The 19,541-nt window shown below is 41.6% G+C and overlaps 1 protein-coding gene across 3 annotated transcripts in view; it reads left to right on the top strand.

Moving 5' to 3' along the window:
• The window catches only part of ZNF362 (zinc finger protein 362), a 127,994-nt gene that overhangs the window by 27,697 nt on the left and 80,756 nt on the right, over positions 1-19,541 (top strand). For 2 of the 3 annotated variants that reach the window (XM_053690196.1, XM_053690195.1), the window contains exons 2-3: positions 443-515; positions 829-892. In XM_053690196.1, the coding sequence (XP_053546171.1) occupies positions 830-892 (63 nt within the window). In that variant the 5' untranslated portion in view covers positions 443-515; position 829. The remainder of the gene's footprint in view (positions 1-442; positions 516-828; positions 893-19,541) is intronic. The other variant, XM_053690197.1, reaches the window with a different exon arrangement.

The raw sequence follows: 19,541 nt of genomic DNA, 5'->3' as shown, positions 1-19,541 counted from the left end.
TGAAGGGTAATTATTTGAAGAATTTAAAGTACCCCTCTTTTTATGAATAATTATAGTATGGATTCCATAGCCAAACTTTACAATCACTTTAAGACTCCTTGTTTAAAATAATGAATCCTCCCTTTCAAACAAGTAGTCCTGTGTCTGTCCAACTGCCGAGCGATTGTTATAACAATGGCAGATACCATTCAGATAAGCGACTTCATGTCTTTATAGATGGCAAGTTATCATCATAATAACACCCTAGTTTTGGGCCCTTATCAGCCAATGGTCAACAATACAGCAGTATTAGTTTTGCACAAATATGGATTGCATAGTAGTTTCGGTTGAATTCTTAATGAGGTAATAAAGTAATTTTCATGAAATAAATGTTTTAACATTTTAATCTGCTTGCCTTTTATATGCATGATAGACAATTTATACTTTACATTTCCCTTTAAAGAGATTCACCGACAAAGAGCTGTGGACTGAGGGAAAAACATACCAGTAAGGAAAGTGCCATGATATAGATTCAAGTAAGTTGAAAATGCTACTTTAATTTTTTTTTCTTTTTCAAATGTGTTGCCATTATTTAGACAAATTGTACATACAACTTTTTAATGTAATGAAGGTTTCTGTATGTCTATTTAAAGCCACATATTCACTGACAAGTTTTCCCTGCTTTTAGTTCTGCTCTCTCCTTGATGTCCTCCTGCACAGACATGTGGGGCAGGATACAGTGCACAGAGTCGTGACATTGCCACAGTATTTCTAGTGGGATGTTAGTTGTTTACAAAACTCCTATGATGACCCTCCAGTCTTTATGGTAACTGTCGCTCTTCATTGCAGGATGGCCGAACCACGCTTTAACAATCCTTATTTTTGGCCTCCACCTCCCTCCATGCCAAGCCAGGTGAGACTAAAACTTGTCTGTGATTTCTTAAATGATTTGACCAACAATATTATACTCTTCATAGAACTCCGTGAATATTTAAATGTCTGGCCCTGTCAAAAGCCGGTGGTGTCATGTTTAATATGACTTTAAAGGGACACAGATGCTTTTGAGCCATGCCCCATTAGAGTAAAATTGATGAGTAAAGTAATGATGATTTAAAGCTGTTCAAATTACAAGTTGTTTCAGCAGTCAAATATTACTAATCTTCACCTAACCTGTTGCTTTTATATGGTTTCATGGCGATAGCAGTGCATCCAAGGTTGCTTACAGGTACACTGTACTGAAAAATATTTTCACCTTGATGTGCTCCCATTGACTTGTTATATCAGCTTGAGTGTGACATTTATTGGAAATAGCTCCTTTAGGCTTAATTTTGTATTTTTAAAATTACTACATTTATTCATTGAAACTACCACACATTGTTCTCAAGAAAATGCGTATTCAAATGGACTGAGTGGAGAAAGAGTAAACATCCTTATTTTACCTAACTATACACAAATACAATGCTTATTAAAATGTTAATTATAGGTGGTTGTTTCAATGAGCATAAACAGCTATTTCAGTTTCTAAAAACACCTAAGCAAGCAAATTTAAATATTTTTTTATACAATACAGCCATAAGTCATTGGGAACAGATTAAGTGGAAAACAATACATTACAGTGTACCTTTTTAAAGGGACAGTAAACATTTATTGTGTGATCATCTAATTATGTTCACTTACCTATGGCAATGTAATCCCTCTACTATGTGGCTTGTCAACATTTTTAACACATATATATGCTGGTAAGGTCCCATGTAGAATAACCACACTGGCCAACCCCCACTATCAAGCTTTTTTTAAAATCTTTTGTTAGTCATTTTGACCAATCAGATTGCATACCACTCTCACTCTAGGAATGAATGGTCCCATGTGTTGTTTCCTAATTCCAGTCTGTCTAAAGCTTACTGTTTACTGAGTGGCACCTGTAAGCTTTCCACTTTAGGAAACAGCAGCAGAGTAAACCAATTTACACTATGGCTTGTGTTTTATGCAGTCTGATTAGTCAAAATGCCACAATGGCAGATTTAAGAAAATTAAAAAAGCTTGATTGGAGGGGTGGCCTGTGCGTTTTTTTTCTGCAGGCAAAATTACATTGCCAGGGGTAAGTAAACATAATTAAATATTCATTTTATAAATGTTTACTGTCCCTTTAAATCGACATGCCAATTTTTATTTTCAGAGCTGAGAGCTATTTGAGGATGCACTAGGCATGCCATGCAAGTGTACACTGCTAACAACATCAGAGAAATGTGCTTCATAGCTTGCTGACGTCCTGGACTTAGTTTATGTATGTGGTTACACATGCCCATGTGACGCTGGCAATCTACTTGCTCTGATTTGTTGATGTGCACTTACGTAACTTTGCATTGGCAATATAAATAATCCTGCCCATATAAAACAAGCTTTACATTGAAAACGTGACTGCTGGAATAAAAGGTTTTGACATCTTTAAAATATTTTATTCAGATTTGCACCCATAATCCTATTTTATCTAACGGCATGGCTCTAATTTGGCACATCTGTGTAACTTTAAAGATGGCTGACCCCTCCAAAACACTTGGCGCTATTGTGAAGCCATAGTGTTTTGGGACTCCATCCGGCATCTCCTCTCTCCCGGGGAGCTCTGGTTTGGCCAGAAGACAGTGTGGGCTTCCTGACAGCAGGTTGAATTTACTTGCTGGATCAGTTGAACCTCAGTATGGTTCTTTAAGTTGAAGCTCAGATAGTCCAGACAGTAAAAGCCAGGGCTGCTGTCAGGCAGCCTACTGAGGGCTAATTTGCCCCTAGATTTTAACCAGGCAGGAGCTCCTCCAGAGGGGGGAGATGCCGAATGGAGTCCCATTGCACTTTGGCTTGAAAATGAAGCAAAGTGTTTTGGAGGTGTCAGCCATCCCCTAAATTTATTAGTTTGTCATTAATTTAGTGTTAATTAATTTGCGGCTGTTACAAATACATTTGGACGTTTCTATTACATCAGTCTAATTTCCTGCTTATTGTGCTGGTTCTAAATGTGTTTATTAGATGATAACATCATGGTCGAATGGTTCTCCTTTAATGGATAGGCGTAAGCAGTATATTTTATTAATATTCACAATATACCTAAAAGGACCCCTTCTTGAAAGCCCTTCTAGAACAATAATCGGAGGATATGTGAATAAAACGGATCAACTGTCTTTAAAATAATATGTATTCTTGTCTGTAATTAATATATACTTCACTAGTGTCTCTGTCTGACTACAGGGGTTAGTGTTTCTGTTTTATATTAATTGGTGTGTATGTGTGTGTGTGTGTATGTATGTATGTGACACTGTGTATTTATATGTGTGTATGTTTGTGGAACCAGCAAAATATAGACCTTTTTACTACAACATGGGGGGGTGGGGGGTAAACAGTGTCACTATACAGTACCACTATATACAGTATGGGGGGCTGGACCATGTTACAGACTACTGTGGTCACTTTATAAAGTCAGGCCAGCCATCTCACCGGCAGATTAGACTGTGTCACTAACTCACTATATACAGTACTGGTGGGTTAAACAGTGTCGCTATAAACAGTAATAGGGGGCCAGACCATCTCACAGATTGTGGGCACAGGGTAGCTCCTTTTGCAGACATGTAATCTGATTCACATTTTTTTTTCTGTGTTAAATGTAAAATAAAAAAAAATAAAAAAATCTATCAAATTCACATTTTTTTTTGGGGGGGGGGGGCTCCTTCTTAGATTTTTGCACCTGGGCCCTGTGGTTTCTAGTTACGCCTCTGCCTGCGGGTTAGTTTAGCTGCCTAGCTAGCGGAACGTTGCAGGTTGAATTCGGCTGCAATGCCTTTTTTAAGATACCATGTTTGTCCTGCTGTTCCGGGGGTTCATTGAACTTCCTGGAGTTAAGTTCCTTTTGCTAGGGCACTGACTGCGGTCAGGCCGGGGAGTTCATTCTATTGCTCCTCCTTGGAGTTTATACTTTACTTTAGGGAGTTGCATCAGGTTACTTTTGTAACTGTGCAGGTGGTGGTCTTTGAATTTTTTCTTGTTTGGTTTCTACATACTATAATCTCGACGTTACACTCTTGCAATACTCCTCAAAGGGGTTTTCCTTTATAATAAGACTCTTATTTTCCTTTTCTAAATGGGAAAGATTTTATTTTTCCCCTTTCGAGGTATCATACCTTGATGTTTACTTGCAGTCTGCATTAGCATACACAGTTTCTGTTGTATATTCGTATCTAGGAAATGCAAGGGTTTGGAGTCTTAGTCGACTTCCTTATTGTTAGTGGAGGAGGAGTGTTTCACTTGCTTAGGAGACAGCGGGACACTAGCCTCCTCAGGGATTTATGGCTCAGTTCGAGAGCAGTGACGTCCTCTTAGGTCTCTAGCATGAGATCTCTATGGTTCTGATTGTTGGGCGGGTGTCCTCTGTAGCTTGGGTATTATTTCCCATAAGTAACGAATGCAGCTGTGGACTCTCCCTGTATTAAGAAGGAAAACATAAATTATGCTTACCAGATAATTTCCTTTCCTTCTGTACAGGGAGATTCCACAGCTCCCTCCCGTGTTCTCTGATGGGCGGCTCTAAATTGAAATGGTTTCTTTTCTTTATCACCCTGATATTTTGCCTACTTTTCCTTGTTCCCTCAGCAGAATGACTTGGGGGGGGATGAGGGAAGTGGGGGAGATATTTAAGCCTTTGGCTGGGGTGTCATTGCCTCCTCCTGGTGTCCAGGTTCTGTATTTCCCATAAGTAATGAATGCAGCTGTGGACTCTTCCTGTACAGAAGGAAAGGAAATTATCTGTTAAGCATTATTGGTCTTTCACTCGTGGATATTTTGAGCCCTGTGTGTGTATGTATGTATGTGTGTATATGTGTTTGTGTATATATGTGTGTGTATATATATGTATAGATATATAATCACTCACATTTAAAAGAAAAAAAACAAACACTTATTTCTTAAGACACAGGGAGTCAACGGAACATCATCAATTACTGTTGGGAATATCACTCCTGGCCAGCAGGAGGAGGCAAAGATCACTTCCCTTCCCGCAAACCCTAGTCATTCTCTTTGACTGCGGTGCAAGGAGAAGGTGAAGTTTTCGGTGTCTGATAAGTTTTCTTCAATCAAGATTTTATTATTTTAAAGCAGAGTAGGTTCCTGGGGTCTAGCCGTAGTCCACGTCGGTCTCTTCAGTAGGGCAGTAGTGGCTTTTAAGCAATTGGGAACTTGTGAGGTACAATCCTCATTGCGCTTTCGCAAACCGTTTTGCTGCCCTATTCAGAAAGCCTGAGTAAGCTTACTCGGTTCTTTCTTTTTTCACAGGTCCATGTGAGGGATGGCACCCTCTCAAACCAGGTGAGCTGTCCTTCTGCCGGACAGATTGACATTCAGGTAAGTGCCAAGAATATTTTTTCTTTTATTATGAGGGAAAATCTGGCACTTTAGCAGTTTAAATGCTGTATGGGACGGTTGTATCATTCTCCCTACTGAGGGTTAATTACAGAGGCAGATGAGCAGGAACTGTGGACGATAAAGGAGATTTAATTACTTTATTGGTGGCTCAGTCTGTGTCCTTACCTCCGATTTAGACCCGGTTAAGGACTATGTGAGAAGTGTGCCGTTATATACCGTTTTCACAGCCATGCGTTAATCTAAATATTTCACTTCCGTCTTAATGACCGCTGGGACTGCCCCTGATTACAGGAGTGGCGGTTCCCTTCAGAGGTGGCAGACAGTTTTAGGTGCGCTTTCCGGACTCACTTCCTGTGAGTTCCGGAGTTGACACTAGTTATCTCGGCGGATCTGCTGTAGAGAAAGTCACTCAGCCGACTAATAACGCAGTTCCGGAGTAAAACCCGGATAGTCTCTATTAAGTTTTGACTGTAGTCAGCAGGACAGGTAGGCACCTCAGCAAAATAGCTGAGGTGTAGAGGATTGCGTTGGGATTGTAGCAGGATCGTTGCCGTATTTTTTAGTTTTTAACAAAAATAATTTAAAGGAGCAGTATCATTTTTCTAGTATTAAATTTTAAAAGTGAAACAAAAATTGTTTTTTAATTTATTTTATTTTATTGACCTTCTTGTGGGTGAAGATGGATCAAGAAGCTTTGCAAAATGTTACATGTAGTCTATGTTTTGACGCCCAGGTGGAAACCCCAGTACCTTTTTGATCCTGAGCCATCATTAGCTAAGGTGGACACTGTTCAGGTGTCTCCTGTATCAGATACGCCGCAGCTTTCTCCTCAAGCGTCCAAATCTTTTTCGACTATACATGCAGTGCCCAGCGTTTCCTCTCACACTCCGGTAAGAGTTTCTTTGCAAGACATTGCTGCCCAGGTATCCACTGCTGTATCTCTGCTGTGTCTGCTTTTCCCTTGCTTCAGGGAAAATGCAAGAGGAAATTTAAAGAGTTAATTAGTAAGGTTTCTGTTTTTTTCTGTTGTGGCTAGCCGAGGTGCTTTTTCTCAGAAGTCTCAGGAGGAAGACACTTTGGTAGCGTCTTCTGATGCTGAAGTTGTATCCTTCAGATTTAAGCTGGAACACCTCCATCTGTTGCTTAAGGAGGTTTTGGCTACGTTGGACGACACTGATACAACTGTCATAGTCAATCCCAAGAAGTCTAGTAAACTAAACAAGTACTTTGATGTTCCCTCCGCGGTGGAGGTATTCCCTGTACCAGACCGTGCTTCAGAGATTATTGCACGAGAGTGGGAGAGACCTGGAATTCCTTTTTCTCCATCTCCAATTTTCAAGAAAAGGTTCCCAGTAGCTGACTCCGTTAAAGAGTTGTGGAAGGGGCAATCTCCACTTTGGCTAAGAGAACCACTATTACCATAGACTATAGCTGTTCCTTTAAAGATCCAATGGATAAGAAGTTGAAGGCATTGCTAAAGAAAATGTATGTTCACCAGGGTCTCCAATGGCAGCCTGTGTTGTGTATTGCTACTGTCACCAGTGTGGCAGCCTACTGGTTTGATGCGTTGTCTGATTCTATTCATACAAGTACTCATCTTGAGGAGATCCAGGACAGGATTAAGGCTCTTACGTTAGCAAATTCCTTTATCACAGATACTTCACTGCAAGTCATTAAGTTGGGAGCAAAAATGTCTGGTTTTGCTGTACTAGCTCGCAGAGCCTTATGGTTGAAATCCTGGTCTGCAGATGTTTCATCTAAGTCCAAGCTCTTGGTGATCCCCTACAAGGTTAAGACCTTTTTTGGGCCTGGCTTGGCTGAAATAATTTCAGATATTACAGGAGGAAAGGAATCTTTTCTCCCTCAGGATAAGAGGAATAAGCAGAAAGGACGTCAGAGTATTTTTCGTTCCTTTCAAAACTTATAGGTAAACCCTTTCCCTCCCTCTTCCAAGCAGGATCAATCGAAGCCTTCTTGGAAGCCCAATCGGTCTTGGAACAAGGGGAAGCAATCTAAGAAAACCGCAGCTGATTTCAAGTCAGCATGGAGGGTTGGCCCCCGATCCGGGAGCGGATCCAGTAGGGGGCAGACTTTCTCAATTCATTCAAGCCTGGATACGGGATGTCCCGGATTCTTGGGCGGTGGACAGCGTATCTCAGGGGTACAAGCTAGAATTCAAGACTTTTCCTCTGAGGCAGGTTCCTCCTCAAGATTATCTGTAGACCAGATAAAGAGAGGCGTTCTTAAATTGTGTCCAGGATCTTTCCGCCCTGGGAGTAATAGTTCCAGTTCCAACGCAGGAACAGGTTCTGGGATTCTACTCCAATCTGTTTGTGGTTCCCAAAAAAGAGGGAACTTTCAGACCAATTTTAGACTTGAAATGTCTTAAGTTCCTCAGAGTACCGTCCTACAAGATTGAAATTATACGTTCCATTCTTCCCTTGGTCCAAGAGGGTCAGTTCATGACAACCATAGACCTAAAGGATGCCTACCTTCATGTTCCCATTCACAGGGATCATCACAGATTTCTGAGATTCTCCTTTCTAGACAAGCACTTTCAGTTTGTGGCTCTCCCATTTGTCATTGCCACCGCTCCCAGAATTTTCTCAAAGGTTCTGGGGGCTCTTTTGGAAGTTATCCGGTTTGGGGCATTGCAGTGGCACCCTATCTGGATGACATTCTGGTTCAGGTGCTGCCTTTTCAACAAGCAAACTCTCATACGGAGATCTTGTTGTCTTTTCTTCACTCCCACGGATGGAAGGTGAATCTGAGAAAAAGTTCTCTGATTCCAGCTACAAGGGTAGTGTTTTTAGGGACCATAATAGATTCCCTATCGATGAAGATATTTCTGACAGAGGTCAGAAAATCCAAGATTTTTTATTCTTGCCGTGCCCTTCAGTCCTCTCCTCTGCCGTCAGTGGTTCAATGTATGGAGGTAATTGGTCTGATAGTAGCTTCCATGGACATCATTCCGTTTGCTCGGTTCCATCTAAGAGCTCTGCAGTTATGCATGCTAAGACAATGGAACTGGGACTATGCGGATCTGTCTCCTCAAATAGATTTAGATCAGGCGACAAGAGACTCTCTTCCGTGGTGGTTGTCTTAGGAACACCTCTCCCAGGTAACTTGCTTCCACAGACCTTCCTGGGTGATTGTGACCACGGATGCCAGCCTGCTGGGCTGGGGAGCAGTCTGGGGCTCGTTGAAGGCTCAGTTTCTATGGACTCGGAAGGAGTCGGATCTCCCCATAAACATCCTAGAGCTGAGTGCGATCTTCAATGCTCTACTGGCCTGGCCTCAGTTAGCTTTAGCCCGGTTTATCAGGTTCCAGTCGGACAACATAACATTGGTGGCGTACATCAACCACCAGGGAGGAACTTGGAGTTCATTGGCCATGACAGAGGTGGCTCGAATTATTCAGTGGGCAGAGACCCACAACTGCTGTCTATCAGCGATCCACATTCGGGGAGTGGACAATTGGGAAGTGGATTTTCTGAGCAGACAGACAGAGGTACGGTTCAATGTCAAGGGATCCACAGGCTTTCCTGATAGATGCTCTGGTGGTCCCTTGGAATTTCAGTCTAGCATACTTGTTACCCCCGTTTGCTCTCCTTCCACGAGTCATTGCTTGGATCAAGCAGGAGAGGGCGTTGGTGATTCTCATAGCACCGGCTTGGCCTCGCAGAATCTGGTATGCAGACCTAGTGGAAATGTCATCTCTTCCACCTTGGAGACTACCTCTGAGGAAGGACCTTCTACTTCACGGTCCCTTCCTTTATCCAAATCTGATTTCTCGGAGGCTGACTGCTTGGAGATTGAACGCTTAATTTTATCTAGGCGTGGGTTTTCTAAGATTTCATAAGATATGGCGTAAATATCTGTATTGGTGTGAATCCAGTGGCTACTCTTGGAGTAGAGTCAGGATTCCTAGGATTTTGTCCTTTCTCCAGGAGGGTCTGGAGAAGGGTTTGTCAGCAAGTACTCTAAAAGATCAGATTTCTGCGTTGTCTATTTTGTTGCATAAGCGTCTGGCGGATGTGCTGGACGTGCAATCTTTTTGTCAGGCCTTGATCAGAATCAGGCCTGTGTTTAAACCTGTTACTCCTCCATGGAGTCTTAACCTTGTTCTTAAAGTTTTACAACAGGCTCCGTTTGAACCTATGCATTCCTTAGATATTAAGGTTGTTTTGTTTCTTGTTGCCATTTCCTCTGCTCGGAGAGTCTTGGAACTCTCTGCGTTGCAGTGTGATTCCTCTTATCTTATTTTGTATTCTTATAAGGTGGTTCTGCGTACTAAGTTAGGTTTCCTTCCTAAAGTTGTTTCAGGCAGGAATATTAATCAGGAAATTGTTGTTCCTTATTTGTGTCCTAATCCTTCTTCTCATAAGGAGCGTTTGCGGCACAACCTAGATGATGTCGGTGCACTGAAATCCTACTTGCAGGCGATTAAGACCTTTCGCCAGTCTTCTGCTTTGTTTATCTGTTTTTCTGGGAAACGCCATGGTCAGAAAGCTACGACTACTTCTTTCGCTTTGGCTGAAGAGTATAATTTGTTTGGCCTATGAGACTGCTGGACAGCAGCCTCCTGAGAGAATTACAGCTCATTACACAAGGGCTGTTTCTTCTTCCTGGGCCTTCAAAAATGAAGCTTCTGTGGATCAGATTTGCAAGGCTGCAACTTGGTCCTCTCTGCATACTTTTTCTCCAACATAGGTGTGTCCGGTCCACGGCGTCATCCTTACTTGTGGGATATTCTCTTCCCCAACAGGAAATGGCAAAGAGCCCAGCAAAGCTGGTCACATGATCCCTCCTAGGCTCCGCCTTCCCCAGTCATTCTCTTTGCCGTTGTACAGGCAACATCTCCACGGAGATGGCTTAGAGTTTTTTAGTGTTTAACTGTAGTTTTTATTATTCAATCAGAATTATCTGCTCTGCAGTGTTCTCCTCCTTATCTGGTGTTCCATGCAGATAAGGTGGTTTTACGTACTAAACCTGGTTTTCTTCCGAAAGTTGTTTCTAACAAAAACATTAACCAGGAGATAGTCGTGCCTTCTTTGTGTCCGAATCCAGTTTCAAAGAAGGAACGTTTGTTGCACAATTTGGATGTTGTTCGTGCTCTAAAATTCTATTTAGATGCTACAAAGGATTTCAGACAAACATCTTCCTTGTTTGTTGTTTATTCTGGTAAAAGGAGAGGTCAAAAAGCAACTTCTACCTCTCTCTCTTTTTGGATTAAAAGCATCATCAGATTGGCTTATGAGACTGCCGGACGGCAGCCTCCTGAAAGAATCACAGCTCATTCCACTAGGGCTGTGGCTTCCACATGGGCCTTCAAGAACGAGGCTTCTGTTGATCAGATATTTAAGGCAGCGACTTGGTCTTCACTGCACACTTTTACTAAATTTTACAAGTTTGATACTTTTGCTTCTTCTGAGGCTATTTTTGGGAGAAAGGTTTTGCAAGCCGTGGTGCCTTCCATCTAGGTGACCTGATTTGCTCCCTCCCTTCATCCGTGTCCTAAAGCTTTGGTATTGGTTCCCACAAGTAAGGATGACGCCGTGGACCGGACACACCTATGTTGGAGAAAACAGAATTTATGTTTACCTGATAAATTACTTTCTCCAACGGTGTGTCCGGTCCACGGCCCGCCCTGGTTTTTTAATCAGGTCTGATAATTTATTTTCTTTAACTACAGTCACCACGGTATCATATGGTTTCTCCTATGCAAATATTCCTCCTTTACGTCGGTCGAATGACTGGGGAAGGCGGAGCCTAGGAGGGATCATGTGACCAGCTTTGCTGGGCTCTTTGCCATTTCCTGTTGGGGAAGAGAATATCCCACAAGTAAGGATGACGCCGTGGACCGGACACACCGTTGGAGAAAGTAATTTATCAGGTAAACATAAATTCTGTTTTCTAAATTTGATACTTTTGCTTCGGCTGAGGCTTCTTGTGGGAGAAAGGTTCTTCAAGAGGTTACCTTTCTTGTCCCTCCCTTATTTGTGTACTCTAGCTTTGGTATAGATTCCCAACAGTAATTGATGATGATCCGTGGACTCGCTGTGTCTTAAGAAAGAAAACAAAATTTGTTTACCTGATAAATTTATTTGTTGACAAAGTGATTCCACGGCCTTTTCTATTTTTGCAGACAGTTCTTTATCTAATCTTCAGGCACCTCTGCACCTTGTGTTATTTCCTTTCTCTCCTTTTCCTTCAGTCGAATGACTGGGGTTTGTGGGAAGGGAAGTGATATTTAACAGCTTTGCTATGGTGCTCTTTGCCACCTCCTGCTGGCCAGGAGTGATATTCCCAACCGTAATTGATGATGATCCGTGGACTCACTGTGTCAAGAAATAAATAAATTTATCAGGTAAACATAAATTTTGTTTTCTTTCCTAAGATATGGTGAGTCCACTGGATCATCAATTACTGTTGGGAATATCACTCCTGGCCAGCAGGAGGAGGCAAATAGCACCACAGCAAAGCTGTTAAGTATCACTTCCCTTCCCACAACCCCCAGTCATTCTCTTTGCCTTCGGTGCAAGGCGGAGGTGAAGTTTTTGCTGTCTGATTATTTCACTTCAATCAAGATTTTATTATTTTAAAGCCAGAGTATGTTCGCTCTGATCTTTCTTCTCAAGTCTGGGTGTAGCCATACTCCATGTTAGTCTCTTCAGTAGAGCAGTGGTGGCTTTAAAGCAGTTAGGAAAACGCAGCAAGGCCCACCTAACAAATTTGCTGCCCATGGTATAGAAAGCCAGAGTAGGTTTACTCTGTTTCTTTCTTTTTTCTAGAGGTCTCTATGAGGAGCGGCATCCTCTCATACCTTGTAAGATGTCCTCCTGCCGGACGGCTAGATGCAGGTAAGTGCTGTTTATCTTCCAGGTGGGGAGATTGGCACTTAAGGGGTTATTAGTAGGCCCTCTGCAGTATTATTGGGACTAAATCCTGAATATAGGGTTAACTTAGGGCAGGGTGCAGGCACTTGTGGTATGTGATTGAGACAAGGGGTTAATCTCTTTATATGAAGTTAAACTGTGGCTCAGTAATTTTGGGTGTTTTGTGTAAAATTGCTCTTATGAGTACTCAGGGCATTTTTATTTTTTCTATGTGGGGCATGCTAGTCATTTGTCTTAATAGTTTATAACAGAGCCTTTACTGGCTAGGTGGCTATGTGGTTGAGAACCAGTCCCCCAGCACTGCCCAACATAACTAAACGCTACGGAGCAGCAGGGTCTCAAGTGTCTCAACAGCCAGACAGTATCTGGATTTTTGAGGGCTGATTGCGGCATTGTTTATGCAGTAACAGAGCAGTGTCGGATAGGTTTACTTTTTCCCCTCTCAGCTAAAATATCGCTACGGAGCAGTTTTTAGACCAGACAATGTTGTCTTTATTATCTATCAGGCCTGAGCACGCGCTTTTACTTGATGGCAAAGTTTGCTCGGCCGATCATGTGACCGACTACTCCTGTTTTTTTCTCGGAGCAGTGTCGGATAGACTATAGGAAGTCGTCTTGTCCTGGTTCTGCACTGCAAGTAATATTATTTGCATTGTTTATGCAGTAATGGGGTTATTTTTAATTATGCAATTTACATATTGCAAATTTAACAGTTTTTTTTTGGTATTAATAATCTGCTGATAGGGTCTGTGCTGCATGGACAATGATTGGAACCTTAATAGCATGTTTGCAATAAACTATACAGTGACTCGCTAAAGTGTTTGAGAACTGTTTGGAATTTTACTGTTTGAGTCATCAGATACCTCCGTTAAATCGGAGGTGTTATGAATTTAGATTCTATGTGGCATTCTTATAGTTACTCAGTGAAACGGTGAAAACACAGTGAAACACATGTAACACGCTAATAGTGTAACTCAGTAAAACACAATATGACACGCTAGTAGTGAAACCTAAGTTTCAATTTGCAATCTTTTGACCGTTGACTGTTTTGATATTTAAAGTGACAGTACAGGTCATTTTTATCATTAGTCTGCCTGGTGTAGAAATTCTTAATTTGATCACCAATGCAATTTGGTACCTCATGTTTGCAAATAAACAATAGATTTTTGACTTAAAATGAACCTTTCTCTCTGGATGATGCTGTTCAGGCAATGCCACAGCTTTCTTCTCAAACGTCCCAAGCTGCAATGGCGTCACATACAGTGCCCTGCAGTTCCTCTCAGTCTCCTGGCGGAGCTTTTTTTGCCTGCAGAAATTGCTGCCCTGATATCTTTGCGGTATCTCTGGCATTATCTGCCTTTCCTATGCTAAAAGGGAAAACTCAAGAGGAGAGTTTGTGATTCAGATAGTAAGGTTTCTGCTCCACTTGCCGATATTCAAGTTGAGTTCCCTCATACGTCTGAAGTGGATACTTCTGTAGCTTCTGAGGGTGAAATCTCAGATTCGGACAGTATATTTCCTTTATCTGATGCTGAAGTGGTACCTTCAGGTTTTTAGTTTGAATACCTTCGTGTTTTGTTTAAGAAAGTTTTGGCTACTTTGAGCAACTTCAATATGCCTGTCGTTGTCAATCCTTAAGAGTCTAATACTTTTTATATTCATACTAGGATTCCTCTGTGGAAGTTGTTTCCGGTTACAGACCGTGCTCTGAGATATTTTCACAGGAATGGGAGTAGTAAGGGTCAGAAACCTTCTCCCTCTCTCTCTTGTCTTAACAAGATGTTTCCTGTTGCTGTCTCCATTATTCAGTAGTAGTAGTAGAGACCATTTCTCCTATGGCTATGAGAACTTCGTTTCCTTTAGAGGGTAGCTACACTTTTAAGGATCCATGGTCTAAGCTGAAAGCTTATATGGAAATTTATGGTCACTGGTCAAGTGCGGCACCTTATTGGTGTGCCTTCTTATCTGACTCCATTTTGGAAGGACTCCTTGCAGGAGATACAGTACAGAATTATGTACTTTGAGGTCTCCAATTCTTTATTTCTGATGCTACATGTAGGTTTTTAAGCTGGGAGCTAAGATTTCTGGCTTAGTTGTGCTGGCCGCGGGGCATTGTGGCTATATCTTGGTCAGTAGTTTTTCCCTCTGAGTCCAAGGTTCTGGCGCTTCCTTACAAGGGTAAGACCTAGTTAGATTCTGATTTTTCTGGTGGCTTAAGGTTTTTATTTCACAAGATGAATAGACCTTAAAGAGTTTGCCCCAATCCGGGATCGCATCAATTGGGGAGCTGGATTCTCTGTTTATCTTCAATCATGGATACAAGACGTCCCAGATAGACTGCGGACACAGTATCTCAGGGTTATTATATAGAGTTATACCTTTTCTTCCAGAGGCAGGTTTCACCTCTCAATTATCTGCCGGTCTCCTGGCGGAGCTTTTTTTTGCCTGCAGAAATTGCTGCCCAGATATCTTTGTGGTATCTGTGGCATTATCTGCCTTTCCTATGCTAAAAGGGAAAACACATTTTTGAAGTGTGGATGGTCCCATTTTCTGTATGGGAACCGGGTCTAAGATGTTTTCATCCCTGTTCGTGGTTCCAGATAAAGAGAGAATTTTTTTGTCCGATGATCAGTTTATGGTGGCCATAGACCTGGAGGATGTGTACCTTCAAGACCTGAGATTTGCCTTTCTGTCAAAAATGTTTTTTTTTTTTTTTTTTTACCTTGCCACGGCTCCCAGTGGGGGATATCTTGGCAGTGATCAATTTTCAGTGAATTCTTGTGGTGCCCTTCTTGAACGACATAATGGTTCAGACGTCTCTATTCAACAAGCAAACTTTCATCTAGAGATCTTGTTGTCTTGTCTTCTTTTCCACAGATGGGAAGTGAATCTGAAAAATGAGTTCCCTTGTTCCAGCCACAAAGGTGGTTGTCTTAGGGATCATTTTAGTTTTCTCTATCTCTGAAAATATTTTTGTCAAAGAGAAATAGCGGATTCTTTCCTCTCACCTCTTTTAGTACTGTTTGAACCTTCTGTGAATCAATGTATGGAGGTTAATGGTCTGATGGTTGTTTCTTTAGACATCATCCCTTTGCTCGATTCCATCTAAGAGTCTGATGTTATCCATGTTCGGATAGTGGACTGGGGATCTTGTGGCTCTGTCTAGGAGGATAGATCTGGATCTGTCGGTATGAGATTCTTTTCTGTGGATCAGAGAGGGGATTTAGTGCTAGAGCGCTCGCTTGGCTTGCGAGTGGTAGTGGGATGGTTGCCCACATTCTCCAGAATTTTTTTGATTTTCTTAGGAGCTTCTGTCTCGGGGCACATGCTTCCAGAGACCTTCCTGAGTAATAGTGACCACGGTCGCCAGCCGGTTGGGTTGGTGACTATGGACTTTGGAGGAGTCTGCTATTCCATGGCCATCTTGGAGTTGAGAGAGATCTTCAATGTTCTGATGGCTGGGCCTCAGTTGTCCAAGACATTTTCATCCAGCGGTTTACATCACCCTCCCAGGGGGAACCTGGAGTTACTTAGCCCTGATTGGCGTGGGTAGTTCGGTGGCCGGATGCTCACGTTTGTTTTCTATCCACTATTAGCATTTCAGGAGTGGATACCGAGAGCAGACTTCTTAAGAGTCTGATCTTTCTTGGGAGTTGTTCTCCAGTTTAATTCTCGAATGGGGGTTCTCGGGTTGGAGATGACAGTACGTCATTGTTCTTGTTACGTTTAAAGATCTAGAGATCAGCAGGCTGCTCCGTTAGCTTCTCTTGCAGTTCCTTGGGATCTATCTCTTCCACCTTGGTGGTTGTTCCTGAGGAGGGACTTTTTAATTCAGGGTTCATTCTTTTGTTTCTCTGAAGCTTTCTGCTTGAAGATAAGACATTTTAGTTTTGTTTAAGCATGGTTTTTCTGAGTCGGTTGTTTAGACCATGATTCAGACTTGCAAGTTTGTTACTAGAAGGATTGGCCATATGCTACGGCGTATTTATCTTTATTGGTGTGAATCCAAGGGATAGTCCTTGGAGTAGAGTCAGGATTCCAAGAATGTTTTCCTTTCTCCAGGAAGGTTTTGATAACGTTTTGTCTGTCTGTACTCTGAAGGGATCAGATTTCTGCTCTATCTATTTTGCTGCACAAGCATCTGGCGGACGGGCCAGATGTGCAATCTTTTTGTCAGACCTTGGTCAGAATCAGGCCTGTGTTTAAATCTGTTGCTCCACCTTGGAGCCTTAACCTTGTTCTTGGTGTTTTGCAACAGGCTCCGTTTCAGCCTATGCATTCCATAGATAAGTCATTATCTTGGAAGGTTTTGTTTCTTTCTGCTATCTTTTCTGCTTGGAGAGTTTCAGAACTCTCAGCTTTTCAGTGCGATTCACCTTATCACATTTTTCATGCAGATAAGGCAGTTCTTCGTACCAAGTTTGGTTTTCTTCCTTAGGTTGTTTTGGATTGAAATATTAATCTTGAAATTGTTGTCCCTTCTCTCTGTTCTAATCCTTCTTCTCATAAGGAACGTTTGTTGCACAATCTAGATGTTGTGCGGGCTTTTAAATTCTATTTGAAGGCAATTAAGAACTTTCGCCAGTCTTCTGCAATGTTTGTTTGTTTTTCTGGAAACGCAAAGGTCAGAAAGCTACTGCTACCTTTCTCTCTCTGGTTGATAAGTATTATTCGTTTGGCATATGAGAATGCTGGACAGCAGCCTCCGAGAGAATCACAGTTGATTCCATTAGGGCTGTTTCTTCTTCTTTGGCTTTCAAAAAATGAGCCTTCTGTGGAACAGATTTGCAAGGCTGCAACTTGGTGCTCTTTGCACACTTTCTCCAAATGTTATAAATATGATACTTTTGCCTTGGCTGAAGCTTCTTTTGGGAGAAAGCTGACAGGAAAATATCACCTGAGCATCTCTATGTAAACAAGGAAGATATTTTACCTCGCAATTTCCTCAGCTCAGCAGAGTAAGTTCTGTGTAAAAAGTTATACTCAACTGTTGCTCAGCTGTAGGCAAAAACATTTTTTTTTTTTTAAAAAAAAAATGAAGAAATGAACAGCAGTTCTGAGGTCATGATCTCTTTTACTGTGATCTCATGAGATTTCATAGTAAACTTCCTTAAAGTGAAGGTAAAGTTAATACCCCTAGAATTCATCAATGCTTACAATATAATAAGTTTACTATGATCGATAAAAAATTATCATTTGTTGAAAAAAATTAGTATTTTATTCATTATGTTTTTTCATACCGTTACAGGGCAAACTCCTCCCATCCTTTACTTCCCATATTGCTGTTAAGTGACGTATAGAGCGGTCCCACCCGCTCTATACATATCTCTAATGCGCGGTCACGAAGATACTCCCTAATGCGCGAATCAGCGGTTTCTCATTCATGCGCTTCACGGCGATACCGGTGTCTCCAATGCACTAGAACCATAGTGCTCAATTAATAACAATAATGTGTTCATGGCGTACTATGTTATTTGTGAACGAGAACAACTTTAGTAATTTTGGAGCCGTCCGTGACAGCAGATGCTGTTTCTTGCCTAAGCAATCCAATGCGCATGCGCCAAACGGGAGCACGCTCCAGACACAATTTCTCTTGTTAAGTGTATCCAGTCCACGGATCATCCATTACTTATGGAATATATTCTCCTTCCCAACAGGAAGCTGCAAGAGTCCACCCACAGCAAAGCTGCTATATAGCTCCTCCCCAACTGCCATATTCAGTCATTCTCTTGCAAGCCTCAACATAGATAGGAGGTTGTGAGAGTCTGTGGTGCTTTCTACTTAGTTTATTCTTCAATCAAAAGTTTGTTATTTTTAAATGGCACCGGAGTGTGCTGTTTATCTCAGGCAGTATTTGGAAGAAGAATCTGCCTGCGTTTTTCTATGATCTTAGCAGACGTAACTAAGATCCATTTGCTGTTCTCACACATTCTGAGGAGTGAGGTACTTCAGAGGGGCAATGGCGTGCAGGTTTTCCTGCAGATAAGGTATGTGCAGTAAAATATTTTTCTAGGAATGGAATTGACTAAGAAAATACTGCTGATACCGAAGTAATGTAAGTAAAGCCTTAAATGCAGCGATAGCGACTGGTATCAGGCTTATTAATAGAGATACATACTCTTGTAAAAATGTGTTTTAAAACGTTTGCTGGCATGTTTAATCGTTTTTTAACATATGTTTGGTGATAAAACTTATTGGGGCCTAAGTTTTTTCCACATGGCTGGCTTAAATTTTGCATAGAAACAGTTTCCTGAGGCTTTCCACTGTTATAGTATAAAAGTTACAGTTGGTGCAGTTAAAATTACAAACAGTGACATTCAGCTTCCCTCAGCAGTCCCCTGCATGCTATAGGACATCTCTGAAGGGCTCAAAAGGGCTTCAAAAGTAGGAGCTGTTATGACTGTTTAAAACATATTTTTCGTTTTGTTAATCTATTTTTTGTATTAAGGGGTTAATCATCCATTTGCAAGTGGGTGCAATGCTCTGCTAACTTGTTACATACACTGTAAAAAATTTGTTAGTTTAACTGCCTTTTTTCACTGTTATTTCAAATTTTGGCAAAATTTGTTTCTCTTAAAGGCACAGTAACGTTTTATATATTTGCTTGTTAACTTGATTTAAAGTGTTTTCCAAGCTTACTAGTCTCATTATTAGTCTGTTCTAACATGTCTGACATAGAGGAAGCTCTGTGTTCATTATGTTTTAAAGCCATGGTGGAACCCCATCTTAGAATGTGTACCAGATGTACTGATTTCATGTTAAACAATAAAGATCATTTTTTGTCTTTAAAAACATTATCACCAGAGGATTCTGTCGTGGGGGTAGTTATGCCGACTAACTCTCCCCACGTGTCAGACCTTTTGACTCCCGCTTTAGGGACTCACGCTCAAATGGCGCCAAGTACATCAAGGGCACCCATAGCGTTTCTTTACCAGGGGATTCTGTCGAGGGGAAAGTTATGCCGACTAACTCTCCCCACGTGTCAGACCCTTCGACTCCCGCTTCAGGGACTCACGCTCAAATGGCGCCAAGTACATCAAGGGCGCCCATAGCGTTTATTTTACAAGACATGGCAAAGGTGGTGAATAATATTCTGGCAGCAGTATTAGTCAGACTACCTGAAATTAAAGGAAAGAAGTTAGCTCTGGGGGTAGATACAGAGCATACAGACGCTTTAAGAACCATGTATGATACTACCTCACAATATGCTTAGTCTGTGGGTGGATTTTTTTTTATTTTTTTTTGACTCAGGGAAGATGATTT

This window comes from Bombina bombina, chromosome 8, assembly GCF_027579735.1.
Source record: "Bombina bombina isolate aBomBom1 chromosome 8, aBomBom1.pri, whole genome shotgun sequence".
NCBI lineage: Eukaryota > Metazoa > Chordata > Amphibia > Anura > Bombinatoridae > Bombina > Bombina bombina.
The sequence above is the reverse complement of the archived record's forward strand: the minus strand, read 5'-3'. Positions and strand labels throughout refer to the sequence as shown.